This window comes from Ooceraea biroi, chromosome 4, assembly GCF_003672135.1.
Source record: "Ooceraea biroi isolate clonal line C1 chromosome 4, Obir_v5.4, whole genome shotgun sequence".
Lineage (NCBI taxonomy): Eukaryota > Metazoa > Arthropoda > Insecta > Hymenoptera > Formicidae > Ooceraea > Ooceraea biroi.
Window position 1 is genome coordinate 5,350,936 of NC_039509.1, and position 26,037 is coordinate 5,376,972.

The 26,037-nt window shown below is 37.6% G+C and overlaps 6 protein-coding genes and 1 long non-coding RNA gene across 13 annotated transcripts; 3 read left to right on the top strand and 4 right to left on the bottom strand.

Moving 5' to 3' along the window:
* The first annotated feature begins 449 nt into the window (after positions 1–449).
* LOC105283908 (eIF-2-alpha kinase GCN2-like) lies at positions 450–4,773 on the top strand. Of its 2 annotated transcripts, XM_026969358.1 has the most exons (5): positions 450–584; positions 3,054–3,219; positions 3,356–3,729; positions 3,908–4,104; positions 4,188–4,773. In XM_026969358.1, the coding sequence occupies exons 1-3, from the start codon at positions 555–557 to the stop codon at positions 3,604–3,606; spliced, it is 447 nt and encodes a 148-aa protein (XP_026825159.1). In that variant the 5' UTR covers positions 450–554; the 3' UTR covers positions 3,607–3,729; positions 3,908–4,104; positions 4,188–4,773. The 2 variants fall into 2 exon arrangements, with proteins under 2 accessions (XP_026825159.1, XP_026825160.1); XM_026969359.1 differs by lacking the exons at positions 3,054–3,219; positions 3,356–3,729; positions 3,908–4,104; positions 4,188–4,773 and adding an exon at positions 1,146–2,458 and having other exon boundaries at positions 462–584.
* On the bottom strand, positions 4,743–8,641 carry LOC105283907. 2 transcript variants are annotated; one of them, XR_003406497.1, is made up of 5 exons: positions 8,222–8,641; positions 6,034–6,236; positions 5,507–5,905; positions 5,207–5,421; positions 4,743–5,090 (listed from the first exon to the last, which is right to left on the bottom strand). It is a non-coding gene; the product is annotated as an uncharacterized LOC105283907 (long non-coding RNA). The 2 variants fall into 2 exon arrangements; XR_894769.2 differs by having other exon boundaries at positions 5,507–6,236.
* A 127-nt stretch (positions 8,642–8,768) lies between these two features.
* LOC105283909 (tubulin alpha-1 chain) lies at positions 8,769–11,002 on the top strand. The gene is made up of 3 exons (XM_011347039.3): positions 8,769–8,917; positions 9,344–9,566; positions 9,672–11,002. Exons 1-3 carry the CDS (start codon positions 8,915–8,917, stop codon positions 10,799–10,801), a joined length of 1,356 nt encoding a protein of 451 aa, XP_011345341.1. The 5' UTR covers positions 8,769–8,914; the 3' UTR covers positions 10,802–11,002.
* A 224-nt stretch (positions 11,003–11,226) lies between these two features.
* Positions 11,227–13,909, bottom strand: LOC105283913 (E3 ubiquitin-protein ligase RNF14). The gene is made up of 5 exons (XM_011347046.3): positions 13,671–13,909; positions 12,731–13,585; positions 12,415–12,643; positions 12,060–12,232; positions 11,227–11,986 (listed from the first exon to the last, which is right to left on the bottom strand). The coding sequence occupies exons 2-5, from the start codon at positions 13,580–13,582 to the stop codon at positions 11,696–11,698; spliced, it is 1,545 nt and encodes a 514-aa protein (XP_011345348.1). The 5' UTR covers positions 13,583–13,585; positions 13,671–13,909; the 3' UTR covers positions 11,227–11,695.
* A 523-nt stretch (positions 13,910–14,432) lies between these two features.
* Positions 14,433–20,189, top strand: LOC105283911 (UDP-N-acetylglucosamine--dolichyl-phosphate N-acetylglucosaminephosphotransferase). Of its 3 annotated transcripts, none has more exons than XM_011347045.3 (8): positions 14,433–14,574; positions 14,656–14,938; positions 15,120–15,234; positions 15,501–15,946; positions 19,057–19,245; positions 19,336–19,406; positions 19,493–19,656; positions 19,736–20,035. In XM_011347045.3, exons 2-8 carry the CDS (start codon positions 14,769–14,771, stop codon positions 19,799–19,801), a joined length of 1,221 nt encoding a protein of 406 aa, XP_011345347.1. In that variant the 5' UTR covers positions 14,433–14,574; positions 14,656–14,768; the 3' UTR covers positions 19,802–20,035. The 3 variants fall into 3 exon arrangements, 1 of the variants encoding a protein (XP_011345347.1); XR_003406496.1 differs by lacking the exon at positions 14,433–14,574 and adding an exon at positions 20,139–20,189 and having other exon boundaries at positions 14,769–14,938; positions 19,736–19,858; XR_003406495.1 differs by lacking the exon at positions 14,433–14,574 and adding an exon at positions 20,139–20,155 and having other exon boundaries at positions 14,769–14,938; positions 19,736–19,872.
* On the bottom strand, positions 16,053–18,849 carry LOC105283910 (beta-1,4-mannosyl-glycoprotein 4-beta-N-acetylglucosaminyltransferase). Of its 3 annotated transcripts, none has more exons than XM_011347043.3 (3): positions 18,281–18,849; positions 17,393–17,665; positions 16,053–17,311 (listed from the first exon to the last, which is right to left on the bottom strand). In XM_011347043.3, exons 2-3 carry the CDS (start codon positions 17,549–17,551, stop codon positions 16,181–16,183), a joined length of 1,290 nt encoding a protein of 429 aa, XP_011345345.2. In that variant the 5' UTR covers positions 17,552–17,665; positions 18,281–18,849; the 3' UTR covers positions 16,053–16,180. The 3 variants fall into 3 exon arrangements, with proteins under 3 accessions (XP_011345345.2, XP_011345343.2, XP_011345344.2); XM_011347041.3 differs by having other exon boundaries at positions 18,133–18,849; XM_011347042.3 differs by having other exon boundaries at positions 17,983–18,849.
* A 747-nt stretch (positions 20,190–20,936) lies between the features above and the next one.
* On the bottom strand, positions 20,937–25,418 carry LOC105283914 (mitochondrial import receptor subunit TOM70). The gene is made up of 8 exons (XM_011347047.3): positions 24,821–25,418; positions 23,540–23,716; positions 23,225–23,432; positions 22,951–23,092; positions 22,507–22,861; positions 22,207–22,431; positions 21,837–22,057; positions 20,937–21,183 (listed from the first exon to the last, which is right to left on the bottom strand). Exons 1-8 carry the CDS (start codon positions 25,028–25,030, stop codon positions 21,045–21,047), a joined length of 1,677 nt encoding a protein of 558 aa, XP_011345349.1. The 5' UTR covers positions 25,031–25,418; the 3' UTR covers positions 20,937–21,044.
* Between the last annotated feature and the right edge of the window lie 619 nt (positions 25,419–26,037).

Consider the following 26,037-nt stretch of genomic DNA (forward strand, 5'->3'; position numbering starts at 1 on the left):
AACTCGATGATGCCAGCTACGGTAGGAGGAGAAGGAAGTGGGAGAGGAAGCCGTGAGGACTACGGGAACTATCAACATTCACGGCGACTTTTAGGTTATACTCGGACGAGCTTGTACACGACGCGACGTACGGCAACGGTTCGCAAGTGCGAAGCACGCGGCGGTGGAATTCCGCCGTTTGGACACAGTCTAGCTGGCTGCAGTCGACACACGTAGACAACGCTGTCCCGATCGTGACTACAGCTAGGAATGATCCGTCGCACAAAAGAGCAAACGCGGCAGCATACAAGCTGCCACTGACCGATACGATCGCGTTTCAACGACTCGGTGTATCGTGACGTAACGCGACGACAACGGACGTCTTTGAGAGCGCACAGGAAATGCGTGCGATCAGTTGTCCGCGACTCGCGGAATGCACGGCGAAGAGAGAACGATGACGGATCGGCGACGATCCACACGAGTAACGCGTACCAGGCAATTGCGCTGTTACGCGAGAAAGCACGCTTTTATTTCTCCCTCTTTCGTGGAATCAGCATGTGGTGGAATGATACGATATGTTCGCAGCTGCTTCGCAACCTTGCAACGTACGTACAAATTACCTGCTAAACTTGACCACGGTATACTAGAGCTCTAGATATGTACTTACGTACAAGAGTAGCGCAAGCCCCGCCATGTTCGACCTAGAGACCCTCAAGTAAGGGCGCAGTCCCATGGTGCGGAACGTGCGCAATGCGGAATTGGCGGAATGAATCCGTCCAATCACAGACGTTCCGCCAACCGTACTCCGCTGAAATGTATTTTTCTATGTCCCATGCAGCAGAACTTGCGGAAGCGCAATTGGCCTCCGCCAATCACATGATGTTTTCCGTAGATTCTTCTGTTGTGTCTAACGGAATAGCGTATATTATTGGCGCGCACAAATTACGCTTCCGCGTTTTCCGCTGCATGGGACATAGGAAAATAAACTTCAGCGGATCGGAATTACTACGAGTCTATGCACGTAGGCAAAATGCATGTAGGCAAAACGATGAATTCTGAAGAATTGTTGTTATTTGTGAGCTACTAAAAACATTAAAACAAAGTTGGTGTGTATTTAAAAAACAGGAGATACGTCGCAAAATTGTAAAACTGTATTTTTTATACAGAATTGCAAGAAAAAATGAAAATATACAGAATCAACGGAAGTGTTGGGTACGAAGCATATTTAGTGCCGAAAGAAGATTGCTACAAGGAGCAAGCGATAATCTTGTAAAAGAAATGTTGGTCGAAGACATAGAAAAATATATAGATTATTTTGGAATGCCATCACAATTATTTAAAACGTTATTAACATTGGTCCAACCAATCATCATTAAAAAATATGTTGTTCGAGAATCTATTTCGCCTGAAATGCGGCTCCTGATTACACTGATAATACAATCTAGAACATTATACTCGAGACTTGTGAAGCCATTTACTGACAATACTATTTACCATATATTTTTTGCAAAGACAAATTAAAAATCATTTTGCAACGCCTTTTCCCACTGGTAACTTAATGCACCAGTACCTTGAAAGTAGAGTCCTAAATAATCAGAGAAGCGCAATCGTTACCCCCTCCATGCTTCCCATGGTCGCCATGTTGGGCCCGCAGCTGTCTATTTGTATACAACGTAGCTTATGTATCTGGTCCATTTGGTTATTCTTAATAGAAATATGTTTCAAAAATGTCTCAGGGATATCTAAAATATTTTTTTTTAGAAAATAACAATATAAATATATTATAAATATATTTTTTTCTCACTTATAGTACACCGATTGCAGTTAGTTTCCCAACAGAATGTATTACGGGCTCAACATGGCGGTCAGCCAATCAGCAAGTGAGACGCCGATTGCGCTTCTCTGATTATTCAGGACTCTACTTGAAAGTATGTCGAATATGCCTCTCTGATTGCAATAGCATTGCTATTACTTTGACCTCCACGAAATGTCATATTGCTAACTCCACGACAGACGTGAGTAACGTAATTCCGCGATAAAATGAAAATGTGCGGAAAGAAATCGGCGGAACGAACGTAACAATGATCGAACCAACCACGAGCGTTCCGCCAATTCCGCATTGCGCACGTTCCGCACCATGGGACTGCGCCCTTAGCCGGACAACTTCGACTTTAAACATTTTTGTTTATACGAATTGTTTGTTAGTCGTTTGTTGTTGATTGTTAGATTAATTAAAACATTTGTTAGACAATATTTTCTATGTAAATACAAAAACAAATTTTAATGTCAAGATAGCCGGTAAATTACAATTTTTGTTTCAAAATGGGCTTAATCGATGCGGAATCGTTTGTTGTTTCCAAATATACTAATTAAAACGTTTGTTGGATCGCAGTTTCGCTTAAAAAAGCAAAATTCTATTCAAAAGAAAATGTACAAGAGACGAAATTCCATCAGTAGTTTCCCTTCTATGTTATTGAATGATTTAAGGTATAAGAAATACTGCACGCCATTTTAGTTCAGGACAAATATCGTGCACGTGATAGGACCATAGACATAATAAGAATAGACCGAGCGTGAAGCGCAAAACGTGAAGCACAGCTAGAAAAGGACGGAAAGTAGGTGGAGGATCTCTTTCTCTCTCTGTTCGCGTCTTCCCCACTCTCCGCTCTTACCCCCACTCTTCTTTCCTTAGAGAGAGAGAGCAATCCTTCGCCTGCTTTCTCTCTTTTTCTACCTGTGATTCACTGCCAAGTTGAAAACACGCTCGGTCTATTCTTACTATATCTATGCATAGGACGAATATCGTTAATATTTGTCCTGTGATATATTTATAATTATGATAAGAAAGACTTGCTCAGACCGTTTGAGCACATCATGAAGAACAGGTAATGTAATTTTATTCTATAAATTAATTTTACCTTTATTTAATTTGTAGTTGTAATCGAATAATCCGATGTTATATATCCATGGGTAGAACGTTCTTTATAGTATAAAGTTAAGCATTGTATTTATAATAATTTTGCATAATCTAACTATTGTTTGATTGAAATTTAATTTGATTTAATGTGATTCAGATCGTCTGTGTAGAGATCGATATAGTTGTGAGATGCATGGCCCAGATTGTTTATTCGCAAGCGCCAAATATTAGATCCGGTTGTAAGAACATTTTTGTGAGCGTTTTTCATCACGCGGCTAGCAATCGTGATGAATCTGTTGTCAAGCTGGCCTTTTCCATGACCGGTAAGATTATTAGTGAATTTCATTTTTGTGTCTGCCTCGAGAGAATGTCACTGTACGTTTTTTCTCCAGCTCAGTTACCACATAGAATTGTAAACGCATCATACTAATTCTATCGTTGTTATTATATAATTCGTAGATAAGCTGTATGCACAGGACTTTTCAAACGAGATTAAAGACATGGAAATTACGAGTGAGGACGCACCAGTAAAGGAAATGCAATTCATGCACGTACAGATGGAGTTCTGCAAGAAGAGTACGTTAAGAACTGCCATAGATAATAATTTGTATGAGGATGAGGAGTGTGTCTGGAGATTGTTCCGAGAAATCGTCGAAGGCCTGGCACATATTCATCAGCAGGTTATGATACACAGAGATTTGAAGCAGTGAACATCTTTCTTGATAGCAACGATCACGTCAAGATCAGAGATTTTGGTTTGGTTACCACCAATATATTATCGATATTGGTTCAGATCATTGATGCTGATAAAGAGTCGCAGTACGTTGAGAAGGGTAAGAAAAGCACAAGCAGCAGTCGCATATATTATATTAAATCATAATTATAATAAATTAATTTACATTTTATTTTAATATTTCTTGTTAATTTTTAGTTTTATTATATTTGTATTATTTATTAATAATTTAATATAGTTTAATTTTATATATATATAGTGTGATTTATATTTTTTAGGGGGAAGCTATGATGTGGAAGAACTGGGATCTCTCACTGGCCAAGTTGGTACAGATTTGTACGTAGCGCCCGAGCTTAGCGCGATGACTGCCAAAGCGATTTATAATCAAAAAGTAGATATCTATAGCTTGGGGATTATATTTTTCGAGATGACGTACAAGCCGTTAACCACCGGAATGGAGTGCGTGAAAATTCTGGTAAGCCTGCGCTCCAATTTATCTACTTATTTATCACTGTGTATGAGAGGAACTTCACATATGTTATTATTTTCTTTTTGCAGTAAAAGTCGTAAGGCATTAGTACATCCATCACTGTACTACAAGAGGAAGCTGCAACGAGAGGATTGGATGATGATGTTCTCAGTCAGCTGACAAATATTGTAGATACAGATTTACGTTAGTATTATACACGAGATATCATTATTGGGTAACAATAAGAGTATTTGGTTCTCGTACACGAGTTCACACATCTGTCATGAAAGTTTTTGATATTTTTCTATTTAGCTGCAAGCAAGAGGGTACCCTTAGTGAAGTGTTTAATTCCAAGCTACAAAGTGCTTGAGAAGATAGTGAAATAATAATAGTGAATTAATAATCACTTGGTGTTTATCGTCACTAAATGAGTTATCATTGACTGTATCGATAATCGTAGTTCAGTGGATCATGGGTAATATTATAGTTATCTAGCAAAAGTCTTTGCATTAAGTACATGTATATATACACTATATATTATATATGATAGGTAATAAACAATTGCTGTTGCTGTAGGTTTATGCGACTGTGAATTGGTAGATAGAAAAGTGATTAACATGTATTACAATATCTTATTTTATACATTTCATTTTGAAATATATTTATTTCATTTCGTCAATTACATTGTAAATCCGTTTGACCGGACCTCCCTTCTTCAGCATATAAATATACTGAAATGTCAGCGTAATAATATTCATTGACTACTCTCAGTATAATGTTTTATACAATATTTGACATACATATTTATAAAAACCGAATTTTAAAAAACACATTGTAGAGGGGTGTGTAAAAATATTTTCGCATGTTTAATTTCATGTCCATTTCACGATGGGTATAAAGTTGCAGCACGTTTAGATGATACTCTTAGATCTTCGAAAAATGAACAATAACTGAACATGGCTTCATTCAGATGCGCTTATCTTCGTAGATTACTGCAAATGATAAATGAATATAAGCTCTTACATGTATATAAATAACTAATACAAAAATGATCATTAGATAAAAAAGAAAGAAAATTAATGTATTTCTTCAGAGATCAACTAAATACCTGGATAAACGATTTATTATTGCGGAAACCTGAGTGGATGACAACGTCACTTCCAATCCTAACAACGTATGTACACGGCAAAGTGGGGGTTGATTTTGGTGGTTGAACTACACGTCCGGATAGCTTCAGCTAAATCGTAAATTTGCCAAATCCCATTGGTACGCAGGCAGTATGCGATATAATGTCTTGAGTCAAAGGCTACTATTCCGGCCAATCTATAAATGTAAAAAAACCAATTAAAAATAAAATTTTAAAACGTACATTTAGAAATGCAACGAAAAAGCATATCATTATACAAACCTGTATTTAGAACTTATGTTTCGCTGTGTTGAAGTGTGAGTGTAGTTGGCATTTCTTTAATAATGCATGGCTTTCCTGTACCTTTTATATCCATACGTATATCAAGTTCAATCATAATATGTATTCGTGGTTTTCTCAGCCACATGTATTCTCCTATTACGCATGGGTCAGGACATTTTATTTTGAAAACCGGTGATCGGAAGTGCAAAGCTGTCTCCAAATAGCTAAATCCTTTATTTACAATGGCCTTGTGATCCGGCGCTAGGACTATTGTCCCATATGTCCTACCTGCGCAGTGCGAACAAATCTCCGTATTCCCAACGCTGGGCTCCGAAAATAGTATTTTGTTGGTCAGATGTGCAATATTGTCAGTAGCATTAAGGATATTTCTGACACGTTCTATGAAAATTGCGGGATTAAGTACAAGATAAATCTGTAAAATCTATTTCGAGCTTTTTCTTGTAAATACATTTACTTCATTCTTGCATTAAATCATGCAATTAATCGAAAAAGGACTGTTTAATTACATGAGATAAAGATAGCATTGCCAATCCAAGCATATCGGTGTAAGAATTCTTACATCCATGTTTGAACTATGCGCTCAGTGCGTGAAACGGAAGGCACCCATAAATTCATCTTCAGATGCTATATGGATCATTTCATTGGCTATGGGGTATCTGAAGATCCGACTATGAATACCGGCCTAAGTTCAGGGTCGATCATGGGCCGGCTAACAAAACACACATTCATTTTTCGTACTTCGAAATAGAGACATTATCAATTGCGCCTATTGTACGGTTTTATACTCGAGCTTTCAGTTATCAGGATTTTCTCCCTCGCGAATATTATTATATTACAAATATTATTATTGTTGTAAATATAAAACTGTTGTTTGTATACTATTGTTCAAATTGGTATGTTGTAATTTCACGTGTTTTTAAATGGTTTTTAAACAATTAGAGTTTATCAATAACAGAGCTAAAATTTCGTGAGTTTAGGTATGTCAAAAGATAAGTTTTTAGCAAATATATAGTACATTTTAGTACTATATATTTTATATCTTTAATATATCTGTTGTAATATTCAGAAAATTAATTTTATGGAAATCAGTTTTTATGTGAAACCGAACAATATTGATATATAAATATCATTATTGGCATTTTCATTAATCTTTTTCATAATCTTCTAATTAGTATTCATGCGAATTAGCCGATCGGTCAGTTCATTTCAGACAGACAGTAGTGTGTAAAATGTACATACACAGCAACATTAAGGGGAATAACGCATGACTCACGCAGTGGCCAATCAATATTCTTTTTCCCGCAGTTAATCTATTCGTGTATGTATCGCATGATGAGCATTGTTGCATCTTTGTGTCTCCAAGGTATTAAATTGTGATGATTATATATTTATAAAAATAATAAAATAGAAGCAATAAAAACAATTTAAAGCGCGATTGATGATGTGTATCACAGAAAATAAAAGTAATTAGGGAATTATAGAGGGTCTCTATGTATATTATATGCACGCGAGGCGCGTGTGTCATATATACATATTCATATTTAAAAAATCTCTGTAGGACTCTTCTGTATGTACATGTATTTCAATTTGTAAAATGAATTCCAGTAAGCTCTGATAGATAGCGACACGGTCTCCGTGGCCGTGCTACAGTCACCACTCGTTCCAAGGAGTGCCCAAATTTCATGATGTCATTTTAGCCGTTTCACATGAAAAAACTAATATAAGTAAATATTCGAAAAGATGAATATCAGATTCACATAAAAATCTCATCCTCAATTTGTAGCTTAAATTATTACAACAAATTATATGTATTTATGGTGTTTTGTAGTTTTATAAAAGAGATTAGCCTGAAATATAGTATTTCATTTTTCATACGTTCTTATCTGTGCATTTATTATATGTCTTCACTCATTTGGTTTTACTACGAATATGAACTAAATTTTTTTTTAAAGAAGAAAAAGAAGTCCTTTTTGGTCCAATATTACAAATTAAAGGTTAGGTCGATATTATGTTTTCGTTCATTTATGGCATGACATTGAAATTTGTGTTACATATTCGTATTATATATTGTAATGTGGTAAAAACAAGTCCAATTAGGGGTGCTTTAATTAATATAAAATATTTAAATATGAACGAAGACGAAGTCGCATACGTAAAGCTCTGGTTCAATATAATTCTCAATTTATTCGTTTAGGTATCGATAAAACGTTTCTCTCATTTTCTTATACTATAATACTGTTTTTTTCTTACCGCATTCCGAATTTACATAAAAAGACTACAAGAAACTTGATATGAAATGTTTAACGGTACAGTAAGAAGAGAGAGAGAAAGAGAAAAAATCACAAATACTTTGTCATAAAACTTTTAGACATATTATTATATAATTATTGATTAATTTTCTTAGTTTTGAAAATATGGGTAAACATTTAGATGTTCAGGTACCATTCTAAAAAATCCGATTTATGTAAATAATTTTTCTCTGTCCTAATTTTATGCATCCATCTTATTGTTGTAATTAAAACTCGATGTGCTGAGAAGTACATTACATCCTCTCGCAACTGCTTTCGTTGGTTTAGGTAAATCGATTTGTCGAACGATGTAACTGTACTCATCATCGACAGAAATGGCCACACGTACCGTAGAGCGAATTCAAGTAAAGCAAAGAGGAAATGAATCATAAAACGTTCAACGTACTCTTCAAACTCGTCGAAATGGGACATTTCTAACGAGACTTGGAAACCTAATTCGCTAAGTCGGATAGTTCAGTCATTTCCGTGATTGGGTGCATGGGCGTTCCCGCAGCGGTCTCCGCTTTGCCAAAAAAAGAAACGTCGGGAGAAAACGATTCAGTCGTGCCTCGAGAGAGATGCGGCCCATATATGGTGCAATTATGACACAATGCACGTTCGCTCCTGCCTAGCGACGTATGCGTTGAAAATGTTTCGCTCGAAATTTTGCCGAAGGCTCGTCCGGCATCGAAAGGTGCGATGTCCGTGTTCGCGCGTTCGAAAGGCTAAATTATATTTACGGGATTCGAAGTAAACGCATCGTAAGATAAATTAACGTGCAATAATGTCAACGATCTGGCACTACATCGTTCGCGTAGGGAACAGGCGTCGAGAAGGATGAGTGGTGCGGTTCAGGCGCGCCAATCGTGACGCGGCGCGAGCGTCACCGCGGGCCAATCAGCGCGCTTTCGAACGGTCGATTCTCGCGGTTATAAATAGGAGGACGAAGGCGTTGCACGCGCAATAGTCACTCGTCGATCGGACGTGAAGCGTCGCATAGTTGTTAGCAAAAGCTCCATTACTTGCTTTCGCCAACTATCGATCACCCGTGGTTGCAGTTCTTTTTTTGTAAAAAGACGCTACTAAGTTATTATACAAAATGGTAAGTCGCTGGATCATCGCTTTTTCCATTCGTCGCGTAAATTCCGCCGACGACATCGCCCATCTCCGCTGCGGATGTCGGCCATTTTGTAACGGTTAAACGCCGGCCGGTAACGGCTTTCTAAATTTAGACCGAAGCACCTTTCGCCTAATATTGTGTCGCTTTTGTCCGATATTGTAGGAATCTTTTTTGCTATAAACAAATAATTTTCATATTTCTACGTTTCTGCGACAATATCCATATTAGACATGCGTATTAAATGTTGCGCATATATTATCTCGACTTTTCTTGGTACATTGACCTCGACGATCCATTTCAAGAAGCTAATTTGTCATTTCAATTTTATAGGCATAGATGTTTATTTTTGTTTCATAAAAAATGAGTAACTTGAACGACTTAATACTAATGTTTATGGGATTCCTTTAGCGTGAGTGCATCTCAATCCACGTTGGACAAGCTGGTGTTCAGATCGGTAATGCCTGCTGGGAGTTGTACTGTCTGGAACATGGCATCCAACCGGACGGCCAAATGCCATCCGATAAGACTATCGGAGGTGGCGATGACAGCTTCAACACCTTCTTCAGCGAGACCGGTGCTGGTAAACACGTACCTAGGGCCGTCTTTATCGATTTGGAACCCACTGTAGTTGGTATGTACTTTTACACTATTTTTTTTCTAGTATTATTTTATTGTTTATAGTGATGTTATAATATTTGAATTGAAAAAACTTGATACAAATATTTATCGTTTACAGACGAGGTCCGCACTGGAACTTACCGTCAGCTCTTCCATCCGGAACAACTGATCACTGGCAAGGAAGACGCTGCGAACAACTATGCTCGTGGTCATTACACGATTGGCAAGGAAATCGTAGATCTCGTGCTGGATCGCATTCGCAAGCTCGCGGATCAGTGCACCGGCCTGCAAGGTTTCCTCATCTTCCATTCGTTTGGTGGTGGCACTGGCTCTGGTTTTACGTCTCTCTTGATGGAACGTCTCTCCGTCGACTACGGCAAGAAATCGAAGCTCGAGTTCGCCATCTACCCGGCACCTCAGGTCTCCACTGCCGTGGTCGAACCGTACAACTCCATCCTGACGACGCACACCACCCTTGAACATTCCGACTGTGCATTTATGGTCGATAACGAGGCGATCTACGACATCTGCCGGCGCAACCTGGACATCGAGAGACCGACTTACACGAATCTGAATCGCCTGATCGGCCAGATCGTCTCCTCCATCACGGCGTCTCTGCGATTCGACGGAGCCCTGAACGTCGACCTGACGGAATTCCAAACCAACTTGGTGCCCTACCCGAGAATTCACTTCCCTCTGGTGACCTACGCGCCCGTCATCTCGGCCGAGAAGGCGTATCACGAGCAACTCTCCGTCTCGGAGATCACGAACGCCTGCTTCGAACCGGCTAATCAGATGGTCAAGTGTGACCCACGTCACGGCAAATACATGGCCTGCTGCATGCTTTATCGTGGCGACGTCGTGCCCAAGGATGTCAACGCGGCGATTGCTACCATCAAAACGAAGCGGACTATCCAATTTGTCGACTGGTGTCCCACTGGCTTCAAGGTCGGCATCAACTACCAACCACCAACCGTCGTGCCTGGCGGTGATCTTGCCAAAGTCCAGCGCGCCGTCTGCATGTTGTCCAACACCACCGCTATTGCAGAGGCCTGGGCCCGTCTTGATCACAAGTTCGATTTGATGTATGCCAAACGCGCATTCGTCCACTGGTATGTCGGTGAAGGTATGGAGGAGGGAGAGTTCTCCGAGGCACGCGAGGATCTCGCTGCGCTTGAGAAGGATTACGAGGAGGTCGGAATGGATTCCGCGGAGGGCGAGGGCGAGGAAGGCGCCGAGGAATATTAATTACCTGATTACTCGCCTGCCTATGTTACGGCTTTTCTCAATATCTCTTGTGTGTTTGAAATAAAGTAACAGGTCCCATTTGCAACGCAAACTTGTGGTTGATTAATGTGTCTGCACCTTTCTTGAATTACAGTCGAGTAAATTATTGAATAATCATTTTTGTAACTGTTGATTGAGTTTATTAAAAGTATTATTTTGCAACTATTTGAATATTTTTTATTTCAATAAAGTAATTTTCCTAAATATGAGAGGCTGTTTTATATAAACATTTTATATTTTCTATAGAACATTTTTAAATCAATTCGTCAATTTTTTACATGTTTATCATTATTTAAAAATAAATATAATAAAAATGTATTATATATATATAACATATTTTTATTATATTCATCTTTATGAGTAATACATAATCGTAATAATTATAATATTGGAAAAATAAGCTGTATATTTTGCAATATTCCACTTTACAATCTTTATCTTTTTAAAATTGCTACACATTGCAAACATGCTGTTTATAGAAACAATTCTCACAATAAATTAAAAATTGCCGGAACGCTGTCACTCGCAAGACGAATATCGAATTGATCTTGAAACAATCTTATAAAATACTTATACAAATAGACGCACATGGATGTATATGTATATAATACGCGTAATAAATTACTTTCTTTTAAATTATAATTTCAACGTGTTTTACGAATTGAGTACTGCTTACAATCGAATTATATTAATTACATTGATCTCACTAATCGCAAACAGCTCGCTATCAAACCAACGATTTATTTATTTAACTATAATAATAACTGTTTGAGTGAATCATATCCAACGAACGTAGACGAAATATCTGTGTCTGTGTAAATTTGGAAATCAAGTTCGTAGTTGAGCAGCATCGATTTAATCGTCATCAAACACCAACTCTTCGAAATCTTCATCATAGATGTATTCTTCATCCTCATACATGTATTCGTATAAATAATTCTCCAGATATTCGGCATGAAAATTGAAATCATCCTCATCGTCCGGCTCGTCGTCGGGTATCACACCGCGATACAGCATGTTGAAACATTTGGATTCCGGATTTCGGAAGTGTAAGTAAGGAGCCTCGGGATTGAGCCGAGAACCACACAGCCAGCAGAAGTATGTGCCGCAGTGCGAACAGGTCATCTTGTTACAACCATCCAATTTCTAAAATAGTTTACAAATTATACGCAACAATAAAAAGAATATGTTTCTTTACGGTGTAACTTTCAATTCTTACCTCAATTGCAGTCTTGCAGTGAGGACAATTATGGCTGTTGTCGTTGATCCAATTTTCGGACATGGTATTCTCCATTATTATCTGCAGCTGCCTTTTACCATAACGCTGCTCCATCTCGGCTTTCTTTTCGATGCTGGCTGACTGATATTCGTTTAATAATCGCTGTTTTTCGGCTACATTTACAAACGTAATTAATGTAATTAGAATATATCGATGTAAAATTAATATTAAGTGCAAGAGTAAAAATATGCTAAAATAATACATTTTAGCATGAATCTTTGAGACTAAATGATGTAAGAGAATAACATTTATATCGTTATTAAATATTATACGATGCATTTAGAGGATCACGTACCTGAACTAATCTTGCAGGGTTCTATTCCATGATAAACCATTTTGCAACGAACGCAAAAAGCATATTGACAAACGGGACATTTTGCCATGGTATCGTCAGGATCACGAGTGACTGGATACTGACAGTGTCGTCTTGGACAGTAAACTATATCCATCATGGTATCTAACGTGGTACTTAACAATAAGGAATCGTACTTTGAGAACAACTCTGAACTTACTAAATCTTTTATCTGCAATAGAAGTAATATTCACGGACGTTAATCTCAATATTATCTCGACATTGATGATGATTGGTGGAGATGTAGATACAACATTACCTGATTAGGTGTTGCCTCGAACTTGCACTGTCCTTCGGGACAACAAATATTCTGCACGCTCCCTTCTTTAATCTTTACCTCAAAGTAATTCCTAATACAATCCTTACAAAAGGTATGAGTGCAAGGCAAAAATTGCGTACAATGCTCTCCCGATTTATCGGTGAAGCAGATATTGCATGTATAAAAGTTCTTCTTGAATTCTATGTGCTTCCGTTTCTCATTGTAATCGATCAGTACCTGAATAGGGTTCCTACCAATTGCACAATCCAGAATGGCTCTCTTGTCGATGGCGTTTGGTTTCTTCGGTGCGGAACTCTCTTTACCTAGACCACTGTTACACTGTTTGTTCGACTCGTTTGTCTCTCTATTTACTTGCGAGCCTTGTAATTTTTCCAGTGTTTTCTTGTACGACGTATATACGTGATCCATGTCTAAGTAATCCTTTATCTTTAAGAACTCGAGTGCCTCGTCTTGAAGGAACTCCATCCAGGTAAACAGGATCTCCTGCTTGCTGCTCTCCCATAACGAATCAAGTTTTTTACACAGCTTGGACAACGCCACTAGGCGCAGCCAAGAGGAGCACAATGTAAACGTGGGGGCGGACACAGATGGATAATCCTCTGGCAGGGTGACGTGCAACGTTAACGGCGGTAAATAGGATATCTGCACTTTTTGCACGGAATCCGCCTCGTGTCTGAGATCCTTGTACGTCAAGTGACAGTTCGCTGGAAGACTTAGAAGTATCTTGAAGGTGCAGTTGAACCGGCCGTTCTCCTCGCGGTACGTGAACTCTTCCTCGTTGTAGATGCTTTCCAGTGCAGTGACTTCATCTTTCTGTTTCTCGTAGTCCATTGACTGAAATTGTAAACGGGTAACGTCCCTCCCGATAGCGTTGAAAAGACAGTTTTTTTTTTAATCTGCAATCGTTTCTTTCACTTACCGAAGATCGGAGGAATCGATATGGAGATGGATGCGACGCCGAGTCTTGCAATTACTTGCGTAATACACCTGTGATTTAGTTATCAAAAACGATGCATGTTGCAGGTGACGAGCCAAGGAGGTTATGAGTTCGTCGGCAAGCTCAACTTGGTTGATTCCACCGAGCCGTCATGAATTCGCGCAAGGAGTGTCGAACCGACACCGCGTGATTCAAGCGATATTTTCTGTTGTCACTAGATACGTACCGTCATTCGCGCGTGCCGTGTTTGTGATTATATAGCGCTAACGACGACGCTGCGCAGCCGCTGCATCACGCTCTAGCTCTACCGCTCGACGTGTGCACACTTGCACGGTACATCGTACTCATTTCGAGTGTCTGATGAAAGTCGATAGAAATTTATGTAAAATGACGCAATGCTCGACCAAACGTGTCAAGAAAATCGAATAACATACGTGTCTGAAAAAACTGTAGTGATAACAATTTTAAATAAAATAATAAATTTTAAGTAATAACAATTTCTAACTATAAGTACTACGTTATTCTTTAATCGTCACGTTATGACGTAAATACATTATTGCTCAGCAAAATATAAAAATATAAAACTAGTACGTTAATTAAGAAATGACATTCGCATTGCATTACGAAGAAGGAAACAAGATGCCATTAGTTCTGAGAATCCGGAGTTTTATTCACAGTTATTCAAATTTATACCTTAAAGAGTTTTATTAATTTCACCAACCGAAAACTGAATCGACAGACTTGAAGAACAATAAGCTCTGATAATTGACGTGAAAGTGTCAAATACGATTTTCTGTGTCATCTCGATTTTTAATCGAAGCAATCGACTTTTAATCGATACAGTGTTACATGGCGGCGCCCACGAGTCTAAAGATAAATATTCATGGTATGTGTTATATGTTCACCTAATGACTTGTCAATGCACCATGCAATTGTGTTATCAGCGTTTAACGAGAGATAAAAATAGGTGTCGGCCTTTTTCCATCTGCGACATTGCGGCCACTCTCACGTTGACGTGAGTGCGTGGAGTCACGTCGAGTTGAAATTGAAACCGGTGTTACGTTTACGTGTGCCTCCACGATGAAGACGGACGACGAAACGTGGAAATTGTTATTTCCAATATGTATTAACGCGGTAATGTCCGTGAGTGCGTATTGCTTAACCGTACATTTAATTCCAAGAATAAAAGACAAGTTTATCAAAGCTAACCTCCACGGCGTCGACATGAATAAGAGAAGCGGAGATAAAATGTAAGTATGTCAAATGCAAAGGAGGAAAGTATGAGATAAGTAAAGTTAATGCTTTCGCTCCATTTAAACGTCATGATACATATACATATACATGAGTCGTTATCGTACGTATTATCGTCATTATCCTGTAAATTATCATTGCACAATACCATGCGCGTACACGTCCGGTTTATTTTTGCAGACCTGAGGCGATAGGTGTTGTTACAGGATGTATATTTCTCATAACAATGTTTCTATTTATCCCCGTACCGTTTACAGATTACATATTTAGAAACGAACATTTCCCGCACAATAAGGTATGGCACTTACGTTTTTATGTAAAAGCACGTAATTGTTTCTGCCATAACAGTTGACCGACAGTTTAACTTCACTCTTTTATCTCTCTATATTTTAATTTTGTTTTTAACAACTTAATCGAGATAATTGGTAGACATTAATCAATACTTGCGAGAACAGCCCACACGTGTTATAAAGACATTAAGAATATAAAATATATTTGTACTATAATGCTGTCGTGTCCACTTTTAAGATACATGTAACGTATGAGCTTCTCCCGTTACAGTTTGTGGAATTTTTGGCTGCATTACTGTCCATATGTTGCATGCTACTTTTGGGCTTTGCCGATGATGTCTTGGACCTCCGTTGGCGACATAAATTACTTTTACCCACTATAGCATCTTTGCCACTACTGATGGTTTATTACGTTAACGTTAACTCCACGATTGTCATCGTGCCAAAACCATTGAGACCATGGCTTGGTTTCTCACTGGACTTGTGGATATTCTACTACGTATACATGGGAATGTTGGCTGTGTTTTGTACAAATGCCATAAATATATTAGCCGGGATAAATGGTTTGGAAGTTGGACAGAGCTTGATCATTGCCGCGAGCGTTCTTATCTTTAACGTCACAGAATTATTTGGCGGCCAATGGAAGGCACATCAGTTTTCAATATACTTTATGCTGCCGTACATGGCTACTTCCCTCGCATTGTTCAAGTTTAATCGGTAAGTTGTATGGAGAATACTTTGATACATCGAAAGGGCAATATCTTTGGGCAAGGAGGATCTACAATTTCTCAAAGTACTATACGTAGAATAAATACGCATTATATATACAAACTGTTTAACATGTATATTTCGTCAACGTAATATTTTAATGTATAAATCCAGTATAATATTACATAGTGTACATGGAGTATCGAGTATGACTTAATATCACAGTCGGGTGCGAGCAGTACGTCAATAATAATCGAGTTTAGCGTAGAAATTCTCTACCAGCCAGTCGTACTTCCACGTGTTATTGAGGATCGTTTCAGGCGCGAAGTAGGAATCTCTGGATTTCGAGACTCTGAGAAGGCCGGTTTTACCGTCTAACCACAGTCCGCTTCCTATTAAATCCTCGACGAACGGTACGTCGATGGTATTCTCGATATGGACCTCTTTCGACTGAATCCTGTTGCGTAGACCGATGATAATGTTCGCGGGCGCCTGGCACAGGTTACAGTACCAGCCGCCGTAGTGATTCAAATCGCCTATGACTAATCCGAAAATGTCTCTCTCGCTGGCATCTCCGTCCAATCGTTGTCGCAGCAGAACCGAATTCGATTGATAGATGTTGCGTATTAATCCGACGGTATACGCGCCAAGCGTTATCGTTGTCTTGAGCGGATGCTGCCAAAAGAAACCGTAGACCGACCATCTTAATCTGAAGCCGATGGGCTGAGGCCAGCCGTCGTACGCTTTGAGGAACATCAGTGCCCTAGAGTTCAGTATCTGCTCCGGCTCGGTCGTTACGTAGATATCGTCGTCCCTTAAATTCTGCACCACGGCCTTCACTCTGTCCCAGACGTACTTCGACACTGTTCTCGATGGTTTACGTGACTTGGTCGCCACGTTGACGTACAGGATCTTTTTCTGCTGCCGCTGCAGTAGGCCCTTGGACAGCTTGTGCCGGAAATTATCCTCCGCGTTGTTGAAGTCGCAGATGACGAAGAGGTCGACCACGTTGTAGAGTTCCTCTACTACCACCTCGGCGATCGCCGAATCGTAATCGCTCAAGAAGAAGATATGGATGATACGTCGAGCGGTTTTCCGACGTTTCAGACTGACGTTTTGCTTCGATGCCATGATCGCTCGCCACACGACTTCCGGCTGCCCGCAGTCCAAACCGTGCCACCCTTGATTGCAAATACATCTCTCGAAACGCTCGTTGCTCCTCATCTTATGTTCGTCCACTCCAAATTTCCAACATACCGTGTGATTGTATACTTCGAACAGCCTGAAAGTTTTGACATCCTTCAGTGCTACCTCTCCGTTGATTGTCAGGTAGATTGGTGGCCTTTTGCGATTGCCTTGATTTATCTGCGATACCTTTAATCAAACAAATAATTTTATTCGCGATTATTAAGTATTTTAAATAAATCGGTTAATTTCTCTTAAAATCTGCAGCACCTGTGATGCTTCAAACTTGACGAAGCTGACAGAAGCACGAGTAGTTGATGCAGTTAGCTCAGCTGGCGGAGTTGTAGCGACATAAATCATAACGATTAGGACTTGCAGGATCAGTAGAGTATACAGCAACGCAAGCTTTCCATCTAGGCGGACCTGCATGGCACTAATCCCTGTGCTGGGATAGCTTAATTTCGCATTTTATGTTTTTCCAGAAAAATCTTGCCCGCTGTCGAAGACATTTTCATCATCATTAGGCCTGCAGTCCTACATCATCTGGCAACAGAATATCAATAATGATCACTTTCTTCTTCATCAATTCAATATTGTGTATATTCGGAACATGTGAAATTTCGATTTTTTACTCTAAAATCGATTCTCCATTCGAGCACACCAAACACTTTCTACAACTCGCGCATTTCTAATACGAAACTCGTTGACCTCCTTTTTTCTTATTCTCTCGACATCTACCTCGCGCATTTCTGCTACCGCTAAATTACGATATTTGTTTTCAATCGCGAGGACCAAGTGTCATCGCCGATCCACCGCACTGCGGTGAAATCGCAAGGAACCTCGTTAACAATCGTATTCACCAAGTACGAGTCCGATCAGTTTGCGCGCATTAAACGCCCCGGCAGCTCCGCCCCGCGCGCGTGTCATCGACACCGGTTCAACAACATTACGCAATGACGCAGCCGTACACAGTCCGAGTCCGACGACGGCAGTAACGATTACAGTCTCACCAGGAGCTCGTTGTAACGTCCGCACGATGACATCATCGCGGTACGACCTGCCATTTAGTTCACGGTTTGCCGGTGCGGCAGCGAATAATTCAAATGGCTGTCGCGGCGACTGCAAAATCGGCAAGCGGCGACGCGCGGTGCCACGTACTTCTAGTCCGGACCGACGGTCACTGGCCGCCCCTCTCGGGACGGGATCGGTCGACTGATCTGGGATGTCTTTTTGTTCCCAGTCGCGGCAGCTGCACCGCGACGACGTGAAAAACCACGCCCGAGTGCAGCCAGCCGGCGGCCCCGTCCGTCCGTGCTCGTCGGCTCGAACGCGCTCGCGACTATTCGCAAGGCGCACGCGTCTTCCAGAGGCATCTCATTAGCTCGGCGTATGCATCGCCGCTGCGAGGCACGAGTAATGTCCCGTAAACGGGTTCGCCCGTGACTCAAAAACGTGATCGTTATTCCGACAAGAATCGTGCCTCGAGCCAGTTCGAGAAATAATGCTTCACGCGGTTTCCTTCCTTCGACCTCCAATTATATGTCTTCTAGTCATGGTGGCCCGTCTAGTCGTTATGGGTCATCCATTCTCCCTTGTAGTCTCGTGTAGCAATGGCGCGCCTCGAGTTCTCTTTATGATGTCTGATATCGCTTATTCCTTGTTTATCGTACCTCAGAAATAAAATAAACGGGAATAAAATTTGTATCTTAGTAGCACATTTAATGACAAGATGGATACAAAATGAAAGTTAAAAAATTCAGGTGCATTTTTAAATAATAACAATAATGATCCACTTTATAATTTATAATGTGCATGTTTTATACAATTTGTATTATTTAAATATAAATGTATAGACATAATTGTAGTTATTATGTAATTATATGTTTCAAGATAAAATTTTTTTTATGGAAAAATAATGATATATTTTGTTCAAGGTATCCGTCGCAAGTTTTTGTGGGCGATACGTTTTGTTATCTATCGGGAATGACCTTCGCCGTAGTCGGCATCTTAGGTCACTTCAGTAAAACGTGTTTGCTCTTCTTCATTCCTCAAATAGTAAATTTTTTATATAGCGTGCCGCAGCTCTTTCACTTCGTACCGTGTCCCAGGCACAGATTACCAAAGTAAGTTCCAAGAGGACAAAGACTAGCTATAAGAACTTCACTTAAAAAACTGGGAAAAAGAATTATGTTGCACATGCATTTGATTCGCAGGTATAATAAAGAAACGGACAAATTGGAGCCTAGTACGACTGTATTTCATAAATCGGATCTCAATGCGATTGGTATGGCAATGTATAAGTGCAGCATGCTTTATGCAATGGAGAAAAGATTTATCAAGTTGTAACGAAGTCACAATTTATGCTATTAGGAAGATTATTGATGTGGATATTAAAAATTTTCAAGTTGGTAAAGTGGCAAGAAGACGAAAAAGGCATTGTAATTTGCAACAATCTAACGTTGATCAATTTTATACTGATTAATGTAGGCCCATTGAGAGAACCAACGCTTACATCAATTTTAATGATAATTCAGGTAACATTTTTTAACTAATATGTGTGTATAAAATGTACGAACGTTCTTCAAAGTTTCCTATTAATTTAATATATTTCAGGTTATTTGTAGTGCAGTAGCTTTCGTTATTAGATATCCCTTGGCTTCCATATTTTATGATGTTTAAATAGGCGCACAATTGTACGTTTTCTCATGTATGAAATGTAACGTACATATTTAAAGGGTAATTATTATTAGGTAATTATTTGTACACTACTATATTACTTCCTTAGTGACTATTATAAATACAGATTTAGCAAAATATTTTATTATAATAGATCATAAATTTATTATAGTTAACATTCGATGAGATCAATGTAATTATACTTCCTTGGCTTTCTCATTAAAAATTTCTACATTACTTTTGATCATGTGCGAAATTCTCCTCAAATCTTATATAATATTATTCTATACATAATGGTATACTACAAATAATATTTTATTAATGTATTTATCGTTTACAGGATCCTAAGAAACACATACATACAGAATTATTTTTATATAAATCTTTTTCGTAAAAACAATACAGATTTTATATAACAGGGTTAAAAGCCTATTTAAAATAATAAAAATATAATATTTCGTATTTCCACTGTTGTTTTCTTTTAGAATGATTTAAAGTGCTTTGAGTACTACAGACTTATAATTTGCACTTATAAAATAAAAAGTGCGTTAATTTTAATATATTCGTAAAAATAAACATAAAATCCTATAAAAATTTGAAGTTTTTGAAAAAAGTTGCCTGCAGATTTTGGTATGGTAAATATTTTAAAATTATAATAACCAGATAATAATAATTAATAATAATTATTAACATTAATTATCACAGATAATTAATATTGAATAATGTTAATTAATAAAAAAAATATGAGTTTGTTTTGATTAACTTAATAAAACAAATTTTCAATATTTTAATATATTATCACAGATTGTAAAAATTTTGTAAAAATATTTGCAATATCGAAACCTACAAGCACAACTTTTTTGAAATATTTTGAATTTTTATAAGACTAAGAATTCGAATTTTTAGAATAAGAATAAAATGTTTATTATGTTCATTTATACGAATATATTAAAATTTAACACATGTTTGAATTTTGAAAATTGAAAGGAATGATTGCAAATTATAATTATAAAATACCAAAACAAAGTATTAGAAATAAAATGCTAATAAATTTCATGGAGACCAAGCTATTTACGCCTCCTAGGTTTCACGAATGTCTCGTGTAATGTCAAGGCTGATACATTAACGCAAAATTTAATTCTTTGGAATTGGTAACGATGTACTTCTTTATTTGTAATTTTTCGATAATTTAGGACATATCCGTTTCGGAAGGAGGCACAGTTCGGCTGATCGCCTAAATGGCGTTCTACTTCATATATCTATTCTTTATAGTGAGCTGTGCTTTTGCGGCATTCTTTAAGCTATATAAATGTACGAGTTGTTGGGATGTATGAGCCAAACGCAGAGCTTCATCAAATAATCGTATTGCGTCTTCCAAGTTCCCCCTGTAAGAAAAGACAAAATTTTAAATCTACGAAATTTAAACAAGTAATTTTACACAAGAGTATCTTTACATTACTCTGTAAATTATTACACTCGCTATTACCAATAGATAAAAAAAAAGATTATTAAACATCAAAAACATATTTCTGTTTCCCTTTTTTTATATACTGATAATTCTACTGCCAAATTATCAAAGCAAATGGAATAAGTTTTAAAATAGAAAGTATTTAAAGATAATCTAATTGATTAAGTCAGTTTTTATTTAAAAGTTACTAGAAGCACTCTATATATGTAATTGTAACTATTGTAGATTCTATTCGGAGAACTCTAATTTGTCAGTTAATTATGATTTAAAACGAGCACGATACAAGGTGCGCTCCATTGCTATAAATGCTTCAGAATATTTTCTATTCCTTTTTTTTCTTTCAAAGAAAGAGGAGGAAAGGGAATATTTTGAAACATTTGGAGCAGTAAATGGATGCAACCATAGTAGACAGTGCACTAGTTCACAAAACTCGTCTCGGGATGTCTCGGGTTCCCCACACACACGCTCGTTTTTTCGCAAGAAAACTTCTCTGGTATAACCATTCGGAATCGACGTTAAGCTACAAATTCCATGTACACATATGTAATAATCTACGTGTACAACATGTACCTTTGTACTTCGATGGTTGCTAATGTTTCATATGCAAACTCGCATTTCGCATCTAATTGTATGGCTTTCTTAATATATTCCACAGTTTTATCGGTACTAGAGGTCTTCTGCAAATGTATTAAACCTCTGTGCACATAAATGGCTACATTGTCTGGATCTTTTTTCAGTGCTCTTTCAAGATACGCTTCTGCCTTGTCGTAGTTACCTATATCCGACATTATCTGCAATGATGGTTGAAAATTTTGTTATTAAATCAGGATTGCTAAATTATTCTAGCATTAAGGGGATCGTCGTCCGTTTTAATTCCATTGCTATTGTGTTTTGGGTTTTTTTGCACAGAACAACAAAAGGAAGTGCGCGAACTGTGTACCTGAGCGTATAACATATCACATTCAGCGTGATCCGGGAACTTTTCGCACTGCCTCTCAACGTCCGTCACAAATTCTTCGATTCGATGAATGTGCTTTTCCTCAATTAAAAGGCGATATTCCGTGTAATATTTTTTCACGAATGCCGCAGTAAAATCAGGATTATAAAGAATCGCCTTGTCAAAGTCCCTCTTAGCTGCATCCATACGATTTTCAAGTAAATACACCTGCATTAAAAAACTGGCATTACTGTATACCGCAAACACGCAATAGAAGACGTGCGTTCCGATGTTAACGCATACCTGTCCTCTGTGCAGATAAATATCAGCACATTCTTCATCAATTTTAATAGCTTCGTCAAAGTCACTGAAAGCCTTCTCCGAACAGTTGAGTTGCGTGTGTAGGCTTGCTCTTTTGATTAAAGCGTTGATTTTCACATCTTTGGACGAGTCCTTGCTTTCCAATATGGAACTGAAAGCTTTGAGCGCGGAATCGTATTGACCCAACAATATGTCAAACGTAGCTTGTAACAATACTATTTCCATCTTAGACGACGGTAACGTAGAGAACTCGTTACTGTTAACGATATCAGTGCATATCGACTTTATTGATTCATAGTCTTCGTTCTGCAACGCTTTTAACGGTCTCTTGAAGAATCTGGTAATTGGATAACGATGAACATTTTATTATCGCGTGAAAAGCAAGCGTCGCAGTCGTTAGAAGTTGATTTTTTGACTAATACTTACTGCGGTGTATCTTCCGCGTCTATATGCTTTATTCTAGAAAATATTGGATCCTTAGTAAACGATGCCAAGTGACTCCTGAGGAAATGTTTGCTCGGCAATACGAACTTTCTGTTTTGCATGTCTGCCTCAGCATGTTGCTTCCCTAGAAATTATGTCTTTATTGCAATTGTTACAAATTGTTAATTTAACAATCTTCATTGTTGTGATATAAATAATAGCATATTACTTGGTGTTTTAGTACAAACTGTTTCTTTTTTTTTCGTGTATAACTCACCAAGCTGTTCCAAAATTTTATCTGCCAGTAAAAGCGATGATGGATTACTGTAGCTTTCGAAAAGGCATGCGAGGTTGACATCGATCAGGGCCTCTTCCAATTCTCCCAATTTTTCTAAAGCTCGTGCCCGGCGTATTAAAGCTTTTGTATATTCTGGATATAATTCTAATGCTATCGTACAATCTTGCTTTACAGTGGCATAATCTTTCTGTAAAATGTAATTATATAAAAATTAATTATTATAGCATTGTATATACATGTTGATTTAGATGATACAAAAAATCGTATACGTTTTATGAATTACAGGTATATTACCAATTGTTCATAGGCAGCTGCTTTATTTTGATAAAAAATTGCCATATCCTTGTTACGCGTCTTTGGACATACTTCTATTGCTTTCTCATATTGCAATATAGCCTCTTTGTAATTTCCCATTTTAAATTGTTTATTTCCTTCGTTCTTATAATACATTTCTGATTTACATGATTGATTCTATAATAGTATAAAATAATTTAAATGGATTATGGTCATATGTTGTTATCTTACATGTAATCTAAACATGCGACATGTGTACACATACGCATACTTCTTTATTATCTATATAAAATATATGACATATAATATCATAGATCTGTCCAAATATTCTTATACATACGTACAAAGTAAGTGGCCATTTGTTACTGATATTTCTGAGATTATTTAAATATACAAATTTTCCTATCAAGACTATAATAGTTTTTAAATTGAAGATGTTTGAAAGCAATTACATCATTTAAAGTTTGTATGCTCAGAAACAATACATTGCAGAATAGTGAGGACGTCCTCAAGTACCCCAAAATTTATTAATTTATATTGATTTTTCATTCACTCAGAGGACTTAATCATCTGTTCTTTCCAACATGTGGATCTGACGCTGTTTTCCTCACTTTAACGTATTCAAAACAAATCTGAAAAAATTCATGAAACCTCTATCCACATCATAATTGATGATGTCATAGTTATTTTGATGAAAATTATTCATCAGGCAGGCAGACAGATTTGCCAGTTCGATAGTTACAAGCACATATTATTTTAGCTAGAGGGTGCTATAGATTTAATCAGACAGCTAACATCATCATTTATCATGCAAGCAATGTTATTTGATGACCATCACTATGCAATACATCATTTGAAAACTATTATGATCTTAATATTTTTATATTAGAATTTTCATTTCTGGAATATCTCTGTGCGGCTAAATATAATATATAGGATAGTACAGTTACAAACGTAGACATACTACTAAGCAATTTTATTAAAATGATATTCTAAAAAGTTAAAGAAATATATAGCAAAAGTCCATTTATCAGAAGCTCATTCCACTGTCGAAGCTCTTGCTTGAACGCAAACGACTCGTGTTTATTACCAGCAATCAGTTTGTCATTATCTTCATTTACTAATACTCATTTTCAACTGATAACATTATATCAATGAAATGCAATTTAAAGATACAAAAGAAACACTGATACAACACTGTATCATCATTTTCCTTTTTAAACAAACGTCTGGATAAATAGATGTTCGCTATTCTACGTTTCCTGCAATCACGATCCTAACCTGCGAGTTATTCGCAGAAGATGCGTCGTCATCGATGGAGCGTGACTTGTTGGCGTTCGTATCCTGCCTAGTTTTATGATTGCCCCGTTTGTCCGAAATCGTGCCGCTGCCTTTTCTGTTTCTGTAATACATGTAGCTGAGACCGATGGCGACCGGTGCCCCGACCACCAGGGCGAGTTGCCATTTCGGCAGCGAGCTGCTAGTAGACATTTCTTTGTAGGTTAGTTCCCGGATTCTGTATTCGCGCGAATGCAGCAGCGGTCACGATGCAGCACTGGCAGCACGACGGTAACGAGAACGACGATGGCACAATCGCAAATCTCACCGACGAGACTACAAAAGCACGAGAGATCACGTACGACCGGTGATCACGTGGCACACGCGTTAACCAACGAGTACAACACAAGTGCTGTCTCAAGTACCGACGATTTTTATCGACAATCTTTCATCACTCTAGTAAGAGATCACTCTGATGTATCACAGTCTCTATCAGTCTCAAGAAAAAATCGCGGAATTTGAAAAACCGTCGTCCTGTACACACATATGTGTCTTTTTGACACATATGTGGTTAAAAGTAGCTTTAGCGCATAAATGGAAAGTAGTGTCATGCGCAGAAGTTGATACGCACAGTGTAGAGTGCGAATGTTGCTTTGATTGGTGCAGGGTATGAATAATTCGAATTTTTTTCAAGTTTGAAAGGAAACGAATAATTTGTATACTAAAACGGTACAAAATTGGTTAATATATACGTACAATACTCGCGTAATCCATTTGTTTTCATAATTTATAATCCATTAAGAACATTCTTCTAATATCTTCTAGTAGTAGATAGTTATAAGTTGGCTATTGGAACTAGAAAATTACTAGAAATTAATTTATAACGAATACCTCCTCTATCGCGTAAAGTAATTTCATATTTAATTTTATTAATAATTTATCTTTTGTACGCGTTGCAAAGCATATTTAAGTTAATATTTATCTAGGTATAATATAAATATAATATAAATAAATAAATATAATATAAATGTAGATATAATATAAATACAAGAAATATGTAAGTTAAGATTTATTATATATGGTTTAATATAAAATACACAAGTTGTTTGAAGTACAATCAAAAGAATTTTCTACAAGAACTGTAATATTATGCAATCTATAAATAAAGTGCGATATAATTAATTTTTTGTTTGATATCAATGTCCATATATAACTAAAAA

Bases quoted from the DNA above. Each gene is read 5' to 3' on its own strand.
- LOC105283908 (XM_026969358.1), top strand. From the start codon at position 555: ATGTTCGCAGCTGCTTCGCAACCTTGCAAC. The intron at 585-3,053 runs GTACGTACAAAT...AATGTGATTCAG, and splicing joins CTGCTTCGCAACCTTGCAAC to ATCGTCTGTGTAGAGATCGA. The intron at 3,220-3,355 runs GTAAGATTATTA...TATAATTCGTAG, and splicing joins GCTGGCCTTTTCCATGACCG to ATAAGCTGTATGCACAGGAC.
- LOC105283909 (XM_011347039.3), top strand. The intron at 9,567-9,671 runs GTATGTACTTTT...TATCGTTTACAG, and splicing joins TTTGGAACCCACTGTAGTTG to ACGAGGTCCGCACTGGAACT.
- LOC105283913 (XM_011347046.3), bottom strand. From the start codon at position 13,582: ATGGACTACGAGAAACAGAAAGATGAAGTCACTGCACTGGAAAGCATC. The intron at 12,233-12,414 runs GTACGTGATCCT...TTGTAAATGTAG, and splicing joins ACCCTGCAAGATTAGTTCAG to CCGAAAAACAGCGATTATTA. The intron at 11,987-12,059 runs GTAAGAATTGAA...AAACTATTTTAG, and splicing joins ACTGCAAGACTGCAATTGAG to AAATTGGATGGTTGTAACAA.
- LOC105283911 (XM_011347045.3), top strand. From the start codon at position 14,769: ATGAAGACGGACGACGAAACGTGGAAATTGTTATTTCCAATATGTATT. The intron at 14,939-15,119 runs GTAAGTATGTCA...TTATTTTTGCAG, and splicing joins AAGAGAAGCGGAGATAAAAT to ACCTGAGGCGATAGGTGTTG. The intron at 15,235-15,500 runs GTATGGCACTTA...CTCCCGTTACAG, and splicing joins AACATTTCCCGCACAATAAG to TTTGTGGAATTTTTGGCTGC.
- LOC105283910 (XM_011347043.3), bottom strand. From the start codon at position 17,551: ATGCAGGTCCGCCTAGATGGAAAGCTTGCGTTGCTGTATACTCTACTG. The intron at 17,312-17,392 runs GTGCTGCAGATT...GTTTGATTAAAG, and splicing joins TCAAGTTTGAAGCATCACAG to GTATCGCAGATAAATCAAGG.
- LOC105283914 (XM_011347047.3), bottom strand. From the start codon at position 25,030: ATGTCTACTAGCAGCTCGCTGCCGAAATGGCAACTCGCCCTGGTGGTC. The intron at 23,093-23,224 runs GTGAGTTATACA...CATAATTTCTAG, and splicing joins TAAAATTTTGGAACAGCTTG to GGAAGCAACATGCTGAGGCA. The intron at 21,184-21,836 runs GTACATGTTGTA...CTTTTCTTACAG, and splicing joins GCAACCATCGAAGTACAAAG to GGGGAACTTGGAAGACGCAA.